This window comes from Bubalus bubalis, chromosome 5, assembly GCF_019923935.1.
Source record: "Bubalus bubalis isolate 160015118507 breed Murrah chromosome 5, NDDB_SH_1, whole genome shotgun sequence".
Lineage (NCBI taxonomy): Eukaryota > Metazoa > Chordata > Mammalia > Artiodactyla > Bovidae > Bubalus > Bubalus bubalis.
Genome location: NC_059161.1, coordinates 89,770,723 through 89,791,891, shown reverse-complemented (window position 1 = coordinate 89,791,891; position 21,169 = coordinate 89,770,723). Strand labels below are relative to the sequence as shown.

Sequence of the window (21,169 nt, the reverse complement as noted above, 5' to 3'; positions counted from 1 at the left end):
CAGTAATGTTTTAGAAAGATGAATGGGCTCAGAATAGAGGGGAGGTAATGACAGTGTGTTGAAAAATTTCTCTGGGTGTGGTGTTGAGTCCTGACTTCTAGTCTCTTCTTTGGTGATTAGAGTTAATCTTCCCCGATTGCCGAAACTAATGGGGAGGGAATTTATGACAGTTCAGTTCCTTTTGGAGGACTATCTTTAGGCAGAAAAGTGGAGCTCAAAGAAGTCTGTTTTTCAAAGTGTCTTCACCTCAGAATTATTACTTCCCTGGTGGTCCAGTGGCTAAGACTTCAAGCTCCCAATGCCAGGGACTGGGGTTCAAATCCCTGTTTGGAGAATTAGATACCATATACCCCAACTAGTTCACAGGCACCACGAAGACTGAAGGTCCTGCATCAACATGCAGGACCAAGACCCAGCTCAGCCAAATAAATATATAGATATATATGTTAAAAAATTAATATACCAAAGCAACATATTGCAAGCGACAAGCCTAACTCCTTCACGCCTCACTGTTCTCCTTGGTTATACATCCCCACCTACCCTTGCTGTATTCAGAGCTGAGCCCTATCTCTCTCTACTGTGACAGTCTTGACATTTATCATGATAGTACTGTTTTAACAAGCGTCAGAATAATTTTTTAACATTAGCAACAACAAGTATTAACTAATTTCTATTTATCTCTGATTCATTGTGCAAAACTTTAAAACTATCCCTCCAAGTTTTAACAAAACTCTTTAAAAATATTTTTGTTTTGTTATGGGTCTTACGAATGCTGAAAGACATCTTCCTTCCGTATGTGTCCTTTATCCAAATGAAAGGGACAGAGTAAAGGGACAAAGTAGGTGATTAAATAGCTAGTCCTACTAGGGGATTGTAAGTAGGAAAAAATACGGGAGATCCCACAAATTAATGATTACTCAGGAGAGCTCATTTACTTAACCACGCAGGCTTGCTTAGCAACAAAACCATGTACTAGAAGCACAGGACACAACCCCAAACAATAAAACAATGGTGGCATGAGACCGAAATCCTGCCCAGTGAGCTCAATAGGTTAGTGATGCTTAGGACATACTCTGCACACATAAAAAACAATAACTCTGAACTTAGCTTGACCATGTAAGGACATGAAAACTTCCCTGTCCGACCTGGAGGAGAAACTGATGATGGAAGCATGAGGTCTACTCAAGAAAGACAAAGAAGGTCTTCGCCTCTTCCCCTCTCTACCTCTGACTATAAAAATGTAACCCACTAAGTACTCAGGGCACAGTACCCCCTCGCCCACCTGCTTGTAAACATCACAAGCACCCTATTCTAACAAATCGTTTACCTGTCACTTTCAGTGCGGTTCAGTTCAGTCGCTCAGTCATGTCTGACTCTTTGCAACCCCATGAATTGCAGCACTCAGGCCTCCCTGTCCATCACCAACTTCCGGAGTTCATCCAAACCCATGTCCATCGAGTCAGTGATGCCATCCAGCCATTTCATCCTCTGTCGTCCCCTTTTCCTCCTGCCCCCAATCCCTCCCAGGGCTGATCTCCTTTAGAATGGACTGGTTGGATCTCCTTGCAGTCCAAGGGACTCTCAAGAATCTTCTCCAACACCACAGTTCAAAAGCATCAATTCTTCAGCGCTCAGCTTTCTTCACAGTCCAACTCTCACATCCATACATGACCACTGGAAAAACCATAGCCTTGACTAGACGGACCTTTGTTGGCAAAGTAATGTCTCTGCTTTTGAATATGCTATCTAGGTTGGTCATAACTTTCCTTCCAAGGAGTAAGCGTCTTTTAATTTCATGGCTGCAAATTCTTCCTTTGCTTAGAGATAAACGACTGTGGTACTGAGCTCTTTGGAGCCCCCTGAAAGGACACCATTGAGTTTCACAGTCATTCAGCACTTTTTAAATTTTATGAGTAGAAGTTGATGCCCACTTCCCAGCTGCCACTGATCCCAGATACAAAGAGTAATTTGGATTAGAATTGCTTTAGTTGATTACCCTTTTAGTTGTAGGACTATATTTCACAAACATCCTTCTCAACAGGTAAGTGGGGGATGTTTGTCTCTGCCCATGAACATGTCAAAGACACATCTTACTTTCTCACTGGAGACTCCATACTAGTCTCATCTCTCTCTAGCCAACTAACTGGTTAGCAGTGCCTGGCACTTTAGAGGTTCAACAAATAAGGGCAATTACTATACTAAATCCAAACTTTTTTTTCAGCTTCCTTATTTTTTCTTGAATCTTCATTACAAAAACATGTAAATTCTGCCCTGCCTCTGCCTTACTTTTCTTATTCTCAAGAGTTCTCTCCTTGTCTCCAAAAGAAGTGACTTGCAATCTGCAATATGTTAAGGCATCTAGTTCAAGGACACTAGAATTTTATGGATGGGGCATTCTTCTACTGTTGTATCCAAAGGGTGATGTAATGAACTCTAGAACACACAAAAAAGTAGATACCATCCAGTAGTGCTCAAGAAATGTTAGGTCCCTTCTTTAATCGTCATTTTTACAGATGAGGACAATGACGGCAAGAAATTTAAGTAGTCACAGCTAAGTTGCCAAAGAGGCAGGTAAGAGAGGGCTGCCTTTTATTTATCATAGTTCCCCTTTTCTGGGCTACTCCTTTGGTTATGTGGCTTAACGACCCATCTAACAAATCCACGAGGCTCACCAATGCGCTTAGCACCTGTCAAGAGCCCAGACGTAACACAAACATTTTTGTAAAACATCACAGTTTTTGTTGACTTCCCCTAAAATTTTATTGTCAAAATCATGCCAAAAAAATATTGTCCGTCATTTAAGTCTCACAGTCTCATACATATTTGGAGGTGAACATTGCTTTTCAGGCCTTGGCATTGTTCAGGGCCATTAACATTCTTTAAGACATAAAGGAAGCACTTTGGGATGTAATTCAAGGGAGTCTAGAATTATGCTTTTAGGGTATTTCTACTTAAGTCCTATCCAATATTGGGACTAATTGGACGAGGATAATCATCCCTTGCGACCAATATTCACTAGAATAAATATTCATCAAGAAATTAGGACGCACTCAGGAGACTACAATTGGGTAGCGCCTTGAGATCCATCCTTGGCCACGGAAACCCGGTGGAAGACTACCTGGTTGGAAAACAAGATTTCCAAGAGGAGGGGCCTGGAGGAGGCGGGCCCGGACAACCAAGCGCGAGCACACGCCCCAGCGCATGCGCACCTGTTAGCGGGCACCTTCCATTCGCTGGGCAGGGGAGACAGGCGCGAGGCTCGCTAGTTTTTGAATTTCTGTTCTCAACTGCAAGTGAGGTGGCGACTAGTTCCGCGCATAACGTGACACCGTTACTCCTCGAGTTCAAGATGAAGAACACTCGGCACAGACGCCCGAACCGTGAGGCGACTTCTCGTCTGGTTCCCCCCGTCCCCCGGGACCCGAGTCGGCCCGTCCATTCCACAGACTTTCGAGTCCTCGCAGCGGGGTCGGGGGATCGAAGGATTGGGCCAATTGCGGCTGAACCGTCTCTGGAAGGAGGAAGGGGGTGAGGGGGCACCCCCTCTTCAGAGTTCCGCCTCTCCCTTTACAGGGCGGTCGCGGGGAAGGGGGACGTTGGAAATAACTGCCCTCGGAAGCCGACGGATCCCACACCCGCTCCGTGCAAACTGCCGGGAGGGCGGCGGGAAGAGGGCAAGACGGGAGCGGGGACAGGGAAGGACCCGGGAAGCCGCGCGGGAGGGCGCGCGCGCGCGCGCCCCTTTTTCAGCAGTGTGGCGGGGTCGCACGCACGCCCGCCTCGGCGGCTGGGCGCGGTTTGCGACAGTGGGGGGAGCGGCGGCGGTGGCGGCGGCGGCAGCTTTGCGGCAAGCTCCGGCCGGGCTTGCTTGACGGCGGTGTGGCGGAGGCCCCGCCCCCGGCGGCAGGAACCTGGAGGGAGGCGGAGGAATATGTCCGAGAGGGAAGTGTCGACAGTGCCGGCGGGAACAGACATGCCTGCGGCCAAGAAGCAGAAGCTGAGCAGCGACGAGAATAGCAACCCGGACCTCTCTGGAGACGAGAATGTGAGCGCAGCCCCCCAGGGCAGTCCGGACGGGACTTGGCCGTCAAAGTTTTCAATTCTTTTTAAACTGGGCGCGGGGGCGGGCGGACGGCTGTGGTAAGGTGGAGTGGGGGGGAGGGAGAGGTGTCACCGCTCTGCTGAGGAAAACGCGGGCGTGGAGGAGAAAATCGAACTCGTCTCTGAGGGGATTTTTTTGAGCTGGGGCGCCTAGAGCGAAAGGAAACTTCGCGAAGGAGAGTGTGGCTGGGGCCAGAGCGTGGTGGCGGAGGGTCGGAGGGGGTCTGCCCCGAGAGCGTTTTGCGTGGAGGGGGAGAGTTTGGGCCTTTGGGGGGCAAAGTGCGGATCTGAGATTCCAGTAGTTTAAAAGGCAAGTTAGAGGTGTTTTTTTTTTTTTTTTCTAAGACAGTTGGAAGGAGGGGCCAGCGTGTGTTACGGACTTTTAAAAAAGGGATTTAGGGACCGTGTCCTTCTTAGACCCTTCCAGGCAGTCCACGATGGGAAGAGCAGATCTCGGACGTCAGGGGTTTCGGTGACTCTCTTAAAGGGGCTTTTGTGTTTGCTCCCGTCTAGTTGGTGAAGGGGTGCCCCTGACAGTCGGCCTCACTTCTGGAGGAGGAGAACTGCAAGAGTCGTCTCCAGAGTTGGAGGGGGAGCGACTCTTGAGGAAAGGATGAGAAGGGACAGTTAGTCTTTCGTCGGTTTTCACTAGGATAACGGGCACAACCTAGAAGACACTAGGCAACTGTGGTAAAGGTAGATGGCTTTAGGTGTAGGCTCGTGGGCTCGCATGTGTAAAGGTGCTCTGAAATCAGATTTTTAAACTTTTTTAAAATAGTCATAACTCTAGTCCGTCCCAACAGTTGACCCCACTGTGTTTAGGTGAGACGCCAGTGATAACCGAATTGACGTTAATTTGCCGTTTCATGTTTTAAGTTTATTCCAATAAGTTCAGGAAAAAATGTCTCGAGGGTTCATTCAAAGGTGATACTCTAAAATGTGAACGCTCCGAGGGAATGTCTTCTGAAGTGTTACAGAAGGGTGGTGTAAGTTCTTTTTCTCAGTTTGCCTAGTTTTCAGAGTAAATGGTGTATCTTACACACCAACTGAAGCACATGTATGGCATGGTATCAAGACCAAAATTTTCACTGAACACATGGGAAAGAATTCTTTTTGCAGATAGAGGAAAGATATTTGGGGGGTTGTCAGTTTGTGGGATTTGGACTTGAAATATCTGAAAGGCTTAGTAAGTGTTGATTGTTACTTTAAATCTTTTTATTTTCCTGTTTGTGCTTTCCAATCTTATATATTGGGATCTAACATTTTTGACCCTCTTCACTCCAGCCATTGGAATCTGTTTTATTTCCACCTTCTCTTAAATTTCTCTTGGCAGATTAGATTAGTGACTAGAAGCACAAACTGGATCCAGGTGATAGGTTAAAATCCGCCACTCTACTGCTTTACCCGGTTGCTTGATCTAGGTACTTTACCTAGTTTCCTTGGATTCTTATCTTAAAAATGGGGATAATAACAGTATTTACCTCTTGGGATGTTTATGAGGATTAAATGAGATAATATAGGTAAAGTGCTGAACCGAATGCCCCGTTCATAAATACCATGCAAGTGTTATTTAAATATTATTCCTTATTTTGTAATCATATTATCTAGACTTGTGTTTCTGGCCCTTCCAGATACTCATCAGGCAGAAATGTAATGAAGATGTCAATACCCAATTTAGACTGAGGAAAATTTCAGGGAACTAAGTAAATTGAAAAGTTATTTTCTTTTTACAGACCCTTAAGAGGAATGTATTCTTTGATGCATTCTGAAGCTATTCAGAGCTACATGGTTGGACTAAGCCTTTGTTTTGGTTCCTTCCTTTAGATGGCGACTTTTAACCTTTTCTCTGCCTTGGACACTTTAATGAATCCTGTGAAACTTCAGAGTAATATTTTCAAATGTATAAAATACAATATAAGATTACAAACAAAATCAATGATAAAATTATAAGGAAGTTATAAAATTGTTTAAAACAAATTTCAGGTTTGTTTTAATAAAGTACTTCTTTATTACATTAAGTAACTAGACCTCACAATGACTGATAGTACTGATGGGTATAGACAGCTTTTGAGATCTGCAACAACTATAATGGAATATAAAAATTCATGATTTCCATTGCTGAGAAGGTTACAGCTACAGTAACATTAGCACATATACTGCCTGTGATTATAATAGAAGGAAGTAATAGATTTCAGTTAAAAATGTAAAAATTAAGATGCAGTCTTAAATTTATTTATGAATTTATTCAACTGCATAAGTTCACAGGCCCTCTGAATTCCATCCAGGGACCCAGATATAGGACATAGGTTAAGAGAAGCAGTAAAGAAAGGGAGTAGAGAACTTTGTATAAAAATGAATTCAGAAAAAGCTAATAAGGGCAGTGGTTTAACTCTTGAGGGAGCCAAATAATGACAGGAAGGCCAAAGGCAAGTGGAGGAAAGAATGTGGTATTTGTAAGTTGGAGTTATGGTAATCTGAGCAGTTGATACTGTTAAAGTGAATCAAAGAACTGATAGGACATTAAACTTTTTAAAAATTTAGATATAATTGACCAATAACATTGTGTTATTAGTTTTAGGTGCACAATATAATGATTCAGTATTTGCATTGCTGAATGATCAGCACAGTAAGTATAGTTAATGTCGGACCTATTTTAAGTTCATTGTATGTGTATCTGCCATTTTATTAACTTTTTCATAAAAGTGCAGCATAATTGGCTTCTGAAAGAATACTGATTGATTGTTGCCTGGTAATAAGATCAGAAGGCTGAATCTGAAGACTTGACTTGCTTAAGGAACCTGTGGCAAGATCAAGGGACAAATTACTATCCCCGTTTCCTTGTGGAGCAGATGAAGGTGGTAGTGCCATGTCTGTTATACAGTACCATTCTGTACTTTGAGGAGGAGGAGTCAAGGTGGATATCAGCTTGTGCACATACTAGATGCTCAGGAAAGGTTTGAATTTGCAAATAAAATGAAAGCATTGTGAGTGTATTGCGTTTCCATTTGATTCTGTCTTGATTTGACTATTTGAGGAGACGGGTAAATTAAATAGGTAAAAGGTGTGTGTGTAAATTAAATAGTTAAAGGTGTGTGTGTGTAATGTTCTCCAGTTATTTACTATGTTTTGTGTGGCTTCTTGATTAGCAGTTGACTCTTTAGCCAGAGTGGAAAGAAGCTGGTGAATAAATGTCTGACCATTGTATTGTTTCATTTCTCTAGTGTTTAAAGATAATTTTCAGAAACATTTTACTCAGGTAAGGGAACTGGTTAAGTTTAAGTCACACAGTACAAACTATACAGATGAAAGGAATGTAGAGATGAAATTGCAAATGGAGACAAAAACTTTTCTTCAGAATGAAAGGGAAGACATTTTGAACCTCTGCCTTTGGCTGTCCACAGTGTAAGAGATGTAAGATTGTTCAAAGGCATTGAAGCAGACTAGAATCTGATAACATGGAAGAAAAGTGCAGTAGACATGAGGTTTTCCGATGAAACACAAAATTGTTTTCTACACTAAATTTTAATTAACTTTGTAAATTCAACTGAAAGGTAGGAAGAAATAGAGATTAAAAAGCAGTGATTTCGACCTAGGAACTAATCTCTATAAATATAGTTTTGTATTTTCTGTATCTAAAAGCTGATTGTGTTTACATTAAGTTACAATCTAGATATTTTTTGATATTCTAGTGGATTTTTAACTTTCTGTAATATCATAAAACTAACTTTAGAAAGCAGTACTTTAAAAATAGCTCTTAGGGCAATGGTTTCTAGTCTGTATTCTCATTGATGTTAGTGGGCACTCCATGAAAAAAGCTTCCTCTGTAATGAATTTAGTAACTACTGCCCTAAGGTGATACAGGTTTAAATAAATCTCTTTATTCCAGAGAACACTTTGGAATGTGTAATTGGAAGAGGTAGTGAAATCCTCTTCTGAGAGTAGAGGACCATTAATATATCTTGCGGACTGGAGACAGGTTATAAATTAGGTGAAATTTTAAGGTTTATAGTCACTTCTGCATTTGGAAAGATTTTACTTTATAGTGAGCTTCTGGAGTTCTGAATCATGAGTATTTTAGAGCCATGAGTCAGATTTCACCGGTAAATAGCACATAATAAGTAGAACCTAAAAAGGTTTCTAAATGGTTTAAGTGTTATAAATAAGCAGAGTTTGAATGATAATCAGGATTTTCATCTAAAATAGGAAATACTAACACACTGGCATCAAACAGCCACCCATTGCCATGCTCCAAACTGAGCAGCAAGCAGTCAAATAAACTATGAGGACATGTCAGTCAGTCAGATTTAGGAGTCACAGCTCTGGTTTTCAATCCCAGCAACCCTAACCAGCAAGACACCACCTTAGGCTCTCTAAGCAACACTTTCTTATATGACAGTATCTTGTATGAAGAGCAGTAAAGATGAAGTGAGGCAATGTAGTGTCAAGGCTGGCACAAACCAGTGCTTTATTATTTAAAGGCAGTATTATTCTTACCATTAGCATCATCAGGATTAGTTTTTTGTTTAAATTTTTGCTGAAATAGCAAATATCCACAAATGTAATGCATTTGCAGGAATACATTTTTTCATTTCTTGCAGGATTTATTACTTCTTTTACGTTGGTCAGCGGCTGTCCAGTTTGAAGTCATTTCCTAAGTACATTATTGCTGTTTCATATAGTTTTTTCTGATTTGCTGCTTATAGGATGATGCTGTCAGTATAGAAAGCGGTACCAACACAGAACGCCCTGATACGCCTACAAATACGCCAAATGCACCTGGAAGGAAGAGTTGGGGGAAGGGAAAATGGAAATCAAAGAAATGCAAATATTCTTTCAAATGTGTAAATAGTCTCAAGGTATGTGGAGAAAGACACAATCTATGGGCTGAATGCAGGGTTTCAGGATTGCAGGTTTCTCAATGGCAGACATTTTATGCTCAAGGTTCTCTGTCAAGTTAAAATTTTAAAGTTATAATAGTTGGAAGTCAGTCTTTAAAAATTTAAGTCTTACTTGTAATTGTTTTCAAGAAAAAAGGTATAAATTAAAATTTGTTTTGCGTAGTTAATATTTGGGAGAAATAATAGGTTGGAGTTATTTAGATTACTGTCTTTCTCAATAGTCTTTTTATTTTTAAAAAATGTTTACTGATATTTATTTTAAGTGTCTTATATATTCATTTCCTGTTTTTTTAATTTGGGGATATTTTTCCTATACTGAGCAAAAATATACATTATAGTGTCTTGTGCATATGTTAGATTCTTTTTAAAATATCTAAATATCCTTTTAAAGTCTTTGAAAAGCATAAGAAACTATGGCCATATGGAAATTATTTTCCTATCTAGGTAGCAAAATTCATTGTTGTGTGTGTCAAATTATACTCTCTTAAAAGAAGAGAAATTAATTTCAGTGTTTTTGTGTGTGTGTGTTTTCTTCTAAAGCAAAGTGTCCCTTTGTAGTTTCATGTTAATATTTAGGTATATTAACCTATTTTTACGTAGTATATTTGGAAAATGGTTTGAACTGTGTTATTTTTATTAAATATTTCCAAAGCCTAAAACTGTGGCTTTTTAAAGGATAAGAAATGAAAGTTGTCAGACTTTAAAGTGCCTTAAAGTGAGTATGAAAGTTACTGTTAAACATCAGGAAATTGCCAGTAAAATCCTAAGGCTAAAAAATAACTTTATGAACAAAACTGAATACTTTTAGCAGAGGGAACTCTGCTCAGTACTCTGTGGTAACCTAGATGGCAAAAGAGTTTAAAAAAGAATGGGTGTGGGTGTGTGTGTGTGTGTGGGGCTGAATCACGTTGCTGTGCACCTGAGACTGACACCACATTGTTCATCAGCTTTGCTCCAATTAAAAAACAAAAAACGGAATGCTTGTTTTTTATGTACTTCCTTATAACCTCCTGATAACTGTGGAGCTACAGCCCACTGCCTCCCCAGCCCCCACTTCCAAGTGTTCTTGTTCATTATAAAACTTCTTAGGTGGTTTTCTTTTAGGATCCAAATTCAAAGTAATTTAAAATTGTTTCTATAGAACTAATAGAGAGCAGTGATTTGAATGGAATCAATTTTCTTCACTTCACAAGGGAAGAATTCAACCAGAAAACGTTTAATGAGTACTGGAGAAACTGTATTAACTCTCAGGTTATTTGTTATTTCAGAAAAATAAATTGGGTCCTAAGAGATTAAATGCATTTGTCACAATTATCCATTATATTTTGATTCAAAAGCATGCCATTTGGGTTTAAGAAGATAGAGAGCAACTATTAAAGTATTTTCATTGATGAGTACTTGTTACCTAACCTCTAAGTCTTTAATTGTTACATAGTTTTATCATGCACCAGTATTTTAAAATGTGAAAACTGGACTAACATATTTTTAAGTGTCATAAGTCAGTTTATGTATGATAAAATTGCAGCTTGCATTTTGTGGAGGGGAAGGTTTTTAATGGGAATGATCAGTTTACTACCTTTCTGGTTTTTAAAATATATTGATTTTTCTATTTTCTTGGTTATTTTATAGGAAGATCATAATCAACCATTGTTTGGAGTTCAGTTTAACTGGCACAGTAAAGAAGGAGATCCATTAGTGTTTGCAACTGTAGGAAGCAACAGAGTGAGTGTTAAGGGGCTGTTTGGCATTTGACTCATCAGTCTCTGGTATTAGTGTAACACTGAAGTGTAATGATTTTGAAGTAAACTTTGTATAGCCAATTTGACAGTATCATTCCTTTATGTAAAAATGAAACATTCTAGAAATTGTCGAAAATTAAAACTAATATTCATGACTGAAAATACATCTTTTTTCATATATACTCATAAAATTGTTCATGAAACAAGTCTCTATTTATATTTTGTTTCATAAATATTGTTCTGAGTGGCTGAAAAAATTGACTTTGCTTTTTCCAAGTGACTGTGATAGTTGTTTGTCAACTTGGAGTAACAGGTCTGTGATTTCTTAAAAATAATAAATGTAATTAGTTGCTCTCTATAAATGCAAAGCATAAATCCAATGGATTTGTATAATAGTTACTGAAAATATTTTAATTATACACAGTAAACATTTGTTTTGAATTATTTTTATTTAAGGAAGCCAGAATATCTTGAACTGAGAGAATGCATGGAAAAAAACCGTAGTGGACATGTTTTGATGTAAACTGTTATTTAACTTTTTAGTTGAACCTGGGGCTGAAAAAGTGGATTGCAAAGACTTATTTCCATTCACTTCTAAATGAATGGGAAAAAGGAAGATTACTAGTGCCTACCGGGGAGTCTCAGGAGTCTGTTAAATTAAAATCATTTTGGAAAAGTTGTCTTCCTAATAATAAGTCTTTTAATTAACTTACATTCTGGTTATTCATTAATAATGTACTAGGAGTTATGAGGAATAATGGAGAAACAGATTGGTGTATTTGGAAATAGAAAGATGGGGGAAATTGACTAACTGGTATGGGTTGCCAGTAAAGTCACTTGTTTTACCTTTAGCCCAAGAGGGGAAGGGAAGGAGGTGAATCTGGGAGGTATTCTGTAACTTTATTTTAATTGAGTGAAATTCAATCTTATGCTTCTTTAGTAATTGTGCTAAGCTTGTTAGAGAAATAAAAGACCATGATTTTGAATGCACTGGTTTCCTATATCTATGTTTTTAGTGTTAGTGTTCTGTTATCAGTCAAAACCAACCTGGGAGTTGTCAGCTGAGTATTTTCCAAATGTCAGCATATTTCCAAGCTTTTTTCTTTTTCTTTTCTGAAAGTTTGAAAATCTTACAAACATGCATGCATCTATTCTGGGCTAAATCCTTCCTATTCCTATTTTCCGAAAAGTAAAATTTGGCTTTAAATAATTCCCTGGAAGTCTTCAAAGAAGTTTTTATATATATATAACTTTATTATTGGCTCTGCTGGGTGTTTGTTGCTGTGTGGGCTTTTCTCTACCGCAAGCATAGATTACTCCCTAGTTGAGGTACACAGGATTCTTCCTGAGGTGGCTTCTCGTGTTGCGGAGCACAGGCTCTGGAACGTTAGGGCCTCAGTAGCTGTGACACGTGGGCTCAGCATTGTGGCTCCTAGGCTGTAGAGCATAGGCTCAGTAGTTGTGGCACACAGGCTTAGTTAGTTGCCCTACATTCAGAGAAGACGCTTTTATTGGTTGTTAAAGTTCTGAAAATTTGAAACTCACTACTTAAGTTGATAACCTGGATAACAGCCCTTTTATGTTTAGCCAAGTGTATGTTATGATATGTAGCTCGAAAACAGTGATTCAGAGGGAACGTGATGCAGTTCAAAGAAAAAATTAAGGTTATTTTTTTCCGAGAATTGGGAATATAATCCATTAATTGGTTTGAATTCACTTTTAAGACATCACTATAAGCATACTTCACTAACTTTACCATCATTATTATTAATTGGCATGTTGGTGTAATTAGAATTAATACAACTTGTGCTTCAGAATGCCTCTTGTAATGTTGCAGGCTTTGTAACAAATCCCTAGTTTCACTTAAAATGACATTGAATTATAGGTTATTGAATTATAAGAAAGTCTGCTATTTGGACCTCTTTTTTTTTTGTTTTTAATCAAAATACTTTCTAAAGACATGACCTAGTTAATGTCCATATAAAGAATATGCTTTTAGAATATTAATGTAGAGATTATCTTATTAATAGGTGATTTAAAGGATTTTTATAGAGTTCTTATAGACTTATTAAAATTAGTAACAGTATTACTAACATGACTAAACTGTAAGAAAAATGGAAAGAGGTTTTTAAAAATGTAATATTACAGGGACTTCCTTAGCGAACCAGTGGTTAAGACTTTGCCTTCTAATGCAGAGGGTGCAAGTTCTATCCCTGGTTGGGGAGCTAAGATCCCACATGCTTTGGGGCCAAAAAACCAAAACATAAAACAAGCAATATTGTAAAAAAAATTCAATAAAGACAATGGTCCACATCAAAAAGTGTTTAAAAAAATTTTAGTGTTACAGAGTAAGCCCTCTGTATCCTTGGGGTTCCACATCCACAGATTCAGCCAACTATGGATTGAGAACATTCAGAAAAGAAAATTCCAGAAAGTTCCAAAAAAGCAAAACTTGAATTTGCTTTGTGCTGGCACCTTTATTTGCATAGCATTTGCATTGTATTAGGAGAAGGCAATGGCAACCCACTCTAGTACTCTTGCCTGGAAAATCCCATGGACGGAGGAGCCTGGTAGGCTGCAGTCCATGGGGTCACTAAGAATTGGATACCACTGAGCGTCTTCACTTTCACTTTTCAGTTTCATGCATTGGAGAAGGAAATGGCAACCCACTCCAGTGTTCTTGCCTGGAGAATCCCAGGGATGGGGAAGCCTCGTGGGCTGCCGTCTATGGGGTCGCACAGAGTTGGACACAGCTGAAGCGACTTAGCAGCAGCAGGAGCAGCAGCAATGGTCTAAAGATAAAGTATACTGGAGGATGTGTGAGGTTATAGGCAAATACTATGCCATTTTATATGAGGAACTTGAGCCTTCTCAGATTTTGGTATCTGTGAGTGTCCTGGAACCTATCCCCTTGCAGATACTGAGGGACAACTGTACATAATTGAGTAAAGTGAATATGTTATTAATTTTAGAAAATGATAAATGGAAAGGGCCACTGTACAACAGAAAGTTAATATTTGATGAGCAATGTTCATGAGGCAAATTTTAGATTTTCTTTTATGTTATTAATAAATGCTCTAAAACTACCCAAAGACTTTAAAGAGGATAAGCCACAGGAATTCCCTGGAGGTCCAGTGGTTGGAACTCTGCACCTTGACTGCCATGGGCCTAAGTTCAGTCTCTGGTCAGGTAACTGGGATCTTGCAAGCCGTATGGCACTACCGAAAAAAAAAAAAAAAAACAGAGGATAAACCACAGTTTTAGGAAGTAGTTATACTTTACTGTGAGGTACTCAACTCTATTTACTTGGAAGAATTGGTCCAGTTATATGAATAAGTTGAAAACATTGGAAATAGAAACCATTATTATTACTACAGTGTTTAATATACTCTGGAAATTATGTAATGTATGAGAGTTTATAATGGTTTCCTTAAATTTAAAGGAGTTCTCCTTTTTTAATAGTTTTCTGTATTATTTATTTAAAAAAAGTTTTTTTGACTGTACTGCACAGTAAAATAAAGTATGTTCAAAAGCTGAAGAGTGTGTTTCTGTATTTGAGATAGACTTTTCTGTATTTTTGTTTTCATTAGGTTACCTTATATGAATGTCATTCACAAGGAGAAATCCGGTTGTTGCAGTCTTACGTGGATGCTGATGTATCCTTTCCTGGGTTTTCGGTATCATTGGCTAAAGAAATTGACTTTGAATAAGTACCCCAAAGCTTTTGTACCTTACTTTCTTAACTTTATCCAATGCTATTCCTTCATTGTTACCCAAGAGATTCTTGGTATCTAGTTTTCCTGATCCCGCGAAGCCACTGTCAGGGTGGATATGAGGGCGGACAGTACAGGTGGCTAGAGATGAGTGCTGGAAATCCAGTAATAGAAAGTGATAGCAGAACATAGTTAAAACTTGCTGTTTCTTTGACCTTGCTTAGATTTTTATCATTTCAGGGCAGGGATATTGGTGAATTTGGGTTGATCAGAAGTTGTGCCTGACAGTCATATCAAGTATTTGGTCAGCAGAGCCTACAGGGAAAAAAAAGCGTGTTTGTTTAGGAAATGAAATATTGTAAAACATGGGTTTATAAAGAAAAAGAAAGCTTTAAAAAGCCAGAGGATACAACAGTCAAAGCTTGGTGATAAGATTTCTTCCAGATTCATTTGAAAAACCTAGCAAGTAAGAAAAAGAACATTTTAGTCTTCCCTTAGGTGATAAGGAAGGAGGTGACCTTTGGCAGTATTGAGAAAGTCTCACACAGGAGAAGGTGGAAAACTGAATAGTTAACTGATTTTTATCTAGAGGCACGTAGAGTTATTGACATAGAGCCAGGGTCAGCAAATTACAGCCTGTGGAACTGGACACCTGGTTTTGTTTTGTTTTGTTTTTTAATTTTAATTATTTATTCTTAATACCAAAAACATTTTGTATTGGGGAATAGCCAGTTAACAATGTTGTGATAGTTTCAGGTGAACAGTGAAGGGACTCAGCCGTACATATACATGTATCCATTGTCTCCCAAACGTTACTCGCATCCAGGCTGGCACATAATGTTGAGCAGAGTTCCATGTGCTACACAAGGGTTTTAGTTGGTTATGCATTTTAAATACGGCAGTGTATACATGATCTTCCCAAAGTCCTTGACTGTCCCTTCCTCCGGAAATCTGTTTTTATAGATAAATTTTGGGGAGGATACAACCTATGCCTATTCATTTACATATTGGCTGTGGCTGCTTTCAAAAGACAGGTAAATAGTTGTGCAAACAGCAAAATAGTAATCAAAATTGAGTGGAAAGATTGGGTTTGTTTGATCACTTGGTATAGATTTTAGACCTAAAATCTTCATTGTTTCAACCCTGATGGTATAAAGAAAAATGGGAACTTCTTCTTTGGACATTATTGTGATCATTGATGTATTTCCTTTTCAAAAACAAATTATATTTCTTAACTGGGATTTCTTAGGCTGATGAAAACTTTTACACTTGTGCGTGGACATATGATAGCAATACAAGCCATCCCCTGCTGGCTGTTGCTGGATCTAGAGGCATAATTAGGATAATTAATCCCATAACAATGCAGTGCATAAAGGTGGGTTTTCTTGTTAAATTGTAGATCTGCTTTTTTTGTATGCACACCTGTGAAAACTTGCATGTTGAATTTAAAATGGAGTCAATTTCTGTGCAGTTTTTAATTTGGTTTGTACTTTGCCTGTTGCTTCCTTTAGACAAGTCTTTTGAGACCTTTGTCACATTTGAATAATGCAAATTAAGGAATAAATGGGAAATTTTTATCATTTGCACTGTTTTCTGTTAAAATCATTTCTGTTCTTTTGCTTTATCCTGAGAAGCTCTAAATGAACAATAACTAACGAGTGAGGTCATTTTTCAAGAACCCCTAAATAGGAGTATGGAGTCAAGGATACTTTGTAAAGAATTAAAAAGTGAAGCCTTGGAAGCTGATACTAAAAGAAATTTTACAAATCACTTTAACCCTGGGGGCACATTAGAATTACCTGAGACTCTTAAATCCTTGCTGTGCCTCAGAATATCTGCAAATGGGACTTGAACATCTTTTACTTTTCCTTCAAGCTAGGTGATTTTAATATGCAGCCAAGGTTGAGAACCACTGCTTCAAGTGAAATTATTTTTCCATTCATTTAAGATTAATGAAAATGAATTTATTTATTTTTATATGAAAGTTGAAGTATCTTAAATTTATTATAGCACTATGTTGGCCATGGAAATGCTATCAATGAGCTGAAATTCCACCCAAGAGATCCAAATCTTCTCCTGTCAGTAAGTAAAGGTAAGAGAAACAAATATTTCCTTGTATAGTTGTATTTATTTGGCAGTGAGTTGGGTTTTGTTTGTTTTGTTTTGTTTAACTTAGGGACAAACTAATCTAAGGGAAAATTCCAAATTTAAAAAGAAAGAAGTTTTAGAAAAATTTGGGCTACATTAGCATCCCCAAACCAAGAACTGGAGAATGGGACCATGAAATACACTGTTCCTGTAAGATGTAGATAAAATAATTGACACTGAGGATTAGGTGTGTGTTACCCTTCTTTACCATATTGCATTATGATAGTTCTAGAACTTTATCCTCAATTGAATTATCATAGTAAACTATTAATTTTAATGGCAGATCACTGAAGTTGCAACATTTTTAATAGTTTGAAGGTAGTCTAGCAAATCATCTGATGCTTTCCAACCATGTAATAAGAAATAGTGTATCTGAAAATCCATAATGCTGTTTTTTGCCTCTCTCTATAAAGCTTCTATTTTATAAAAGATTCCCTACAGGATTCCTTAAAATGCTAAGTTATCCAGCGTAAGCTCTTCCTTATTTTCCTTCCTTACAAAGAGAAAGCATTGTCTTGCTCTGTATGCCCATGTTGGCATTAGAAGTTTATTTTGGGTTCAGACAGGCCTCTGAATCATTCTTAATCATTTCTGAGCTCTCTAAAGTGATTTGAATTGTTCTTATTTCTACATTTTGTTTTTTATTGCCCTTTCTCTTTTCATATTTTTACATTATTATTCTAGTCAAATGTATTCTTTTCTTAACAGCTATCACACATATAACCTAACCCCCATATTAAAAGATATCCTCAAATTAAAACTCTTACATGAAAAAAATTTCAGTGTGATATTTCAACTATAAAGGCTTGTTTGGAAATAGACACCTAAGAAGAGAGCTGATAACTTTTTCTCTTCTGTTAATAACAGTAACTGGGCTTAGATATTCTTTTACAAGTAACATAGACCATAATGCCTTACTTGTTCTTAATATCACAGTTTCTTAATCTTGCTCTTCCCCCATTGTGTTAGAGCATTTTTTCAAACAGCTTTTCACAATGAACAGGAATTTTTCTGCAAGTAAAACTCTCAAGAAAGGAAAAGACAACTTACAGGGAAAAAAAAAAATGCAAAGTGTGTATCTAATAAGGGACTTAAATCAAGAGGTCATACAGTTCAGTAATAAAAAGACAACCAAATAAAAAGCAAACAAAGGCTTTAAGTAGACATCTTTCCAAAGAATAGGCAAGAATGTCCAATAAGCACATGGAAAAGCACTCACTGTTAATCATTCAGTTCAGTTCAGTTGCTCAGTTGTGTCCGACTCTTTGCGACCCCATGAATCACAGCACGCTAGGCCTCCCTGTCCATCACCAACTCCCAGAGTTCACCCAAACTCAGGTCCATTGAGTCGGTGATGCCATCCAGTCATCTCATCCTCTGTCGTCCCCTTTTCCTCCTGCCCCCAATCCCTCCCAGCATCAGTCTTTTCCAGTGAGTCAACTCTTCGCATGAGGTGGCCAAAGTACTGGAGTTTCATCTTTAGCATCATTCCTTCCAAAGAACACCCAGGGCTTATCTCCTTCAGAATGGACTGGTTGGATCTCCTTGCAGACCAAGGGACTCTCAAGAGTTAGTTGTTAGGGAAATGCAAATCAAAAATACAGTGAGATACCACTTCACACCTTCTAGGATGACTGCAGTCAAAAAGACAGTAAAATATGGAACCCCTTCATCCATTGTTGGTGGGAATGTAAAATGTGTAAGCACATTGAAAAACAATCTGGCAGTTCCTTAAAAAAATAAACAGAATTACACTCCTCAGCATGGCGTACCGGGGCCAGGGCCAGAAGGTGATGGTGCAGCCCATCAATCTCATCTTCAGATACTTGCAAAATAGATCGCGGATTCAGGTGTGGCTTTATGAGCAAGTGAATATGCGGATAGAGGGCTGTATCATTGGTTTTGATGAGTATATGAACCTCGTATTAGATGATGCAGAAGAGATGCATTCTAAAACAAAGTCAAGAAAATAACTGGGTTGGATCATGTTAAAAGGAGATAACATTACTCTGCTCCAAAGTGTCTCCAACTAGAAGTGACAGATGAAGTGAGAAACTGTTTGGCAATACCGTTGGTGTTTTAGGTGTCCTTTATTAGAGATGTAGTTCTAAAACATGTATTCATATTGTTCTGCTCATCCTTATGTTATTACCAGATGACAATAAATGCTGTGGGACTGTTAAAAAAAAAAAAAAAAAGAATTACACTCCTAGGTACATGTATCTTCAAGAGAAATGTAAATGTCTGCACAAAAACTTGGATGCAGATTGAAATCATTGCTACAAAAAGAAGTCATTTTTGTAGCAATGTTTATTTCCACTACTAACAATATATTATATAATGTTAATATTATACAATATAGACATTGTTATATTTCAAACTCTGCTTGGTATTATATTTATGAATATTGCTTTCTATTTATTTTGTTGCTGATGTTCAGTGGAAAATGAGATTGCTCAGATTACAGTTATAGAATTTTTGAAAGGTCCATAATACTCTATATGTGTATGTTTCAATTGTATTTTTAGATTTACTATAGAGATCTTATAAATCTACTTTGTTCTCTTCAATTTGTAAATGTGGGTATGGTAGAGGGAAAAACTAGTACCCTTGAAAGTTTGAACTCATACCTAGTTAAATCTACAAGTAATATAAATATTTTAAGTTCCTATATGATATGGATTCCTTCTTAGTCATTACTGTGAATGAGTTAAGTCCAGACTTTGGTAGTTTTTTCTTTAAAGACATATTAAATGTCCACAGTAAATGAATGATAAAAGTTTGTTATTTTTTTGTGTCTGTACTAGATCATGCTTTACGATTATGGAATATCCAGACGGACACTCTGGTGGCAATATTTGGAGGTGTAGAAGGGCACAGAGATGAAGTTCTAAGTGCTGTAAGTTGAAAGCTGCAGGGCAGTGACCTTCAGGCTACAAAGCTGGGAGCACTCCCGATAAGAAAGCGTGTGGTTTGTTTCATGTAGCTTGGCAGGCAGGTATTTCATTGACTGTGACAGACAAGGTTTTAACTTAAAGATGAAGAAATAAAGCAAGTAGGCTCTTTGTGTTTTATCTGTACTCTTGCACATGTTTTACCAGCGCCTGGATTCTCATGAAAGAATTCTGTGAACTTGTTCTTTTCCTTTTTTCATCTAAAATCACGAAGTGACCTTTTGTTGTTTCTCAGTTATTAAAGGAAAAGGTTAACCTATTTGGCAATTAAGAAATTTTTTCACCTTTTATTTGAAGTTGAAATATAAGTTACTCATTTCTAGGAGGTGTTGTTCACACTGACTTTTAGATAACTCCCTTTGATGGCATGGTGTTGTCTTTATGCTTTGTATTACAATCTGTTGATCTGTTGTAGTGATATTAAGTGTTTTTAGTTAAGTTTCAGATTTTGTGTTTAGGTTTATTTACGTTCTGTGTGTAGCATACTTATTTAGTAGTCTTACAGCTCTTCAGTTTTTGGGTTTTTTTTTTAACTATTTTAAAAGGGCATTATATTTTGAAGCATGTGATATTTTAATTGGAGGTACTAAATATTCCTATATGCTTTCGTGAGAATCATACCTACCTTAAAGGATTTTCTAGAACTTGCAGAACTCCATCTGGCTTTATGTGTGAAAAAACAAAGACTACTGTCCTTCCTTAAAAACTAAATGAGAGCTTCTGGCTCTAGAGGTGTCTTGTTGCTATTGATAGTGAGGTTATTAGGAAAAGTTACAGCTGCCAGACTTCTGAATTCAATAAACACCAAACCTGAAGCTCTCAGGCTTTTGTAAAACTGTGTTCATGATTGATTCAAAGGTTGGATTAACATAGAATATCTAGATTAATGAGGAAAGTACTCTCCTTAAATAGAACTCTCTACTGTTATTTCTTAACATGAAAGTAGGGGGTAGGTTGTATCTCTTTTGTACCAATAGGAGTTCACTGCTAGAAGGATTGATGTGTGAGATTGTCATTGACACATGTATCATGTGCTAAAATAATGATCTCTGAGCCTCAGTGTCTAATCTGTGAGATGAGGTGTGGAATAAGGTTGTTACAACAGATGATCTGTTAGGAGCTCATTAAAAATTAGTAAACAGCAAATGAGGAAACGTTGCTTCCTTTTTAAGACATATTTTTCTTTATTCATTTAAAAAGTGAACTCTAAAACCAAGGTACCCAACTTATCTAAGTGTTTTGGCTTAGATGTACAAGTAAATTTCAGTTGTTTAAAGGACTCCTAATTTCACATGCAGATACCAGTTTCATTGCTTCATCTGGGTTGGACAAAGAAAAATAACAACCATTCAGGTTTTTATGTCATAGAATAATTGTTTTACCTCAGCATTAGATTCAGCCTTCAAAATCAAATTGGCTAAAGATAATTGAATAGATAAAACTAAATTAAAAGAGTTTACTTCTTACCTGCCATATTGCATAAGCTCATATATTGTGGTGATAACAAGTCAGTTAAAAGTAAATCTTGAAAGTGGTAAAAACTTTGTGACTTATGGCCTGTATATATGAAACACAAAATGTTAGTGTTGTGGTTTGAAATACAGTTTTCACAATAC

The 21,169-nt window shown here is 37.7% G+C and overlaps 1 protein-coding gene and 1 pseudogene across 4 annotated transcripts in view; both read left to right on the top strand.

Annotated features, from left to right (window-relative positions):
* The first annotated feature begins 3,534 nt into the window (after positions 1–3,534).
* EED (embryonic ectoderm development) overlaps positions 3,535–21,169 on the top strand; it is a 31,178-nt gene continuing 13,543 nt past the window's right edge. For 2 of the 4 annotated variants that reach the window (XM_006067328.4, XM_025286193.3), the window contains exons 1-7: positions 3,535–4,045; positions 8,805–8,957; positions 10,629–10,721; positions 14,329–14,394; positions 15,701–15,826; positions 16,462–16,543; positions 19,407–19,498. In XM_006067328.4, the coding sequence (XP_006067390.1) occupies positions 3,932–4,045; positions 8,805–8,957; positions 10,629–10,721; positions 14,329–14,394; positions 15,701–15,826; positions 16,462–16,543; positions 19,407–19,498 (726 nt within the window). In that variant the 5' untranslated portion in view covers positions 3,535–3,931. Of the gene's footprint in view, positions 4,046–4,192; positions 6,728–8,804; positions 8,958–10,628; positions 10,722–14,328; positions 14,395–15,700; positions 15,827–16,461; positions 16,544–19,406; positions 19,499–21,169 lie in introns of those variants that run through there. The other 2 variants (XM_025286194.2, XM_025286192.3) reach the window with 2 other exon arrangements.
* LOC112585005 lies at positions 18,104–19,486 on the top strand (annotated as a pseudogene).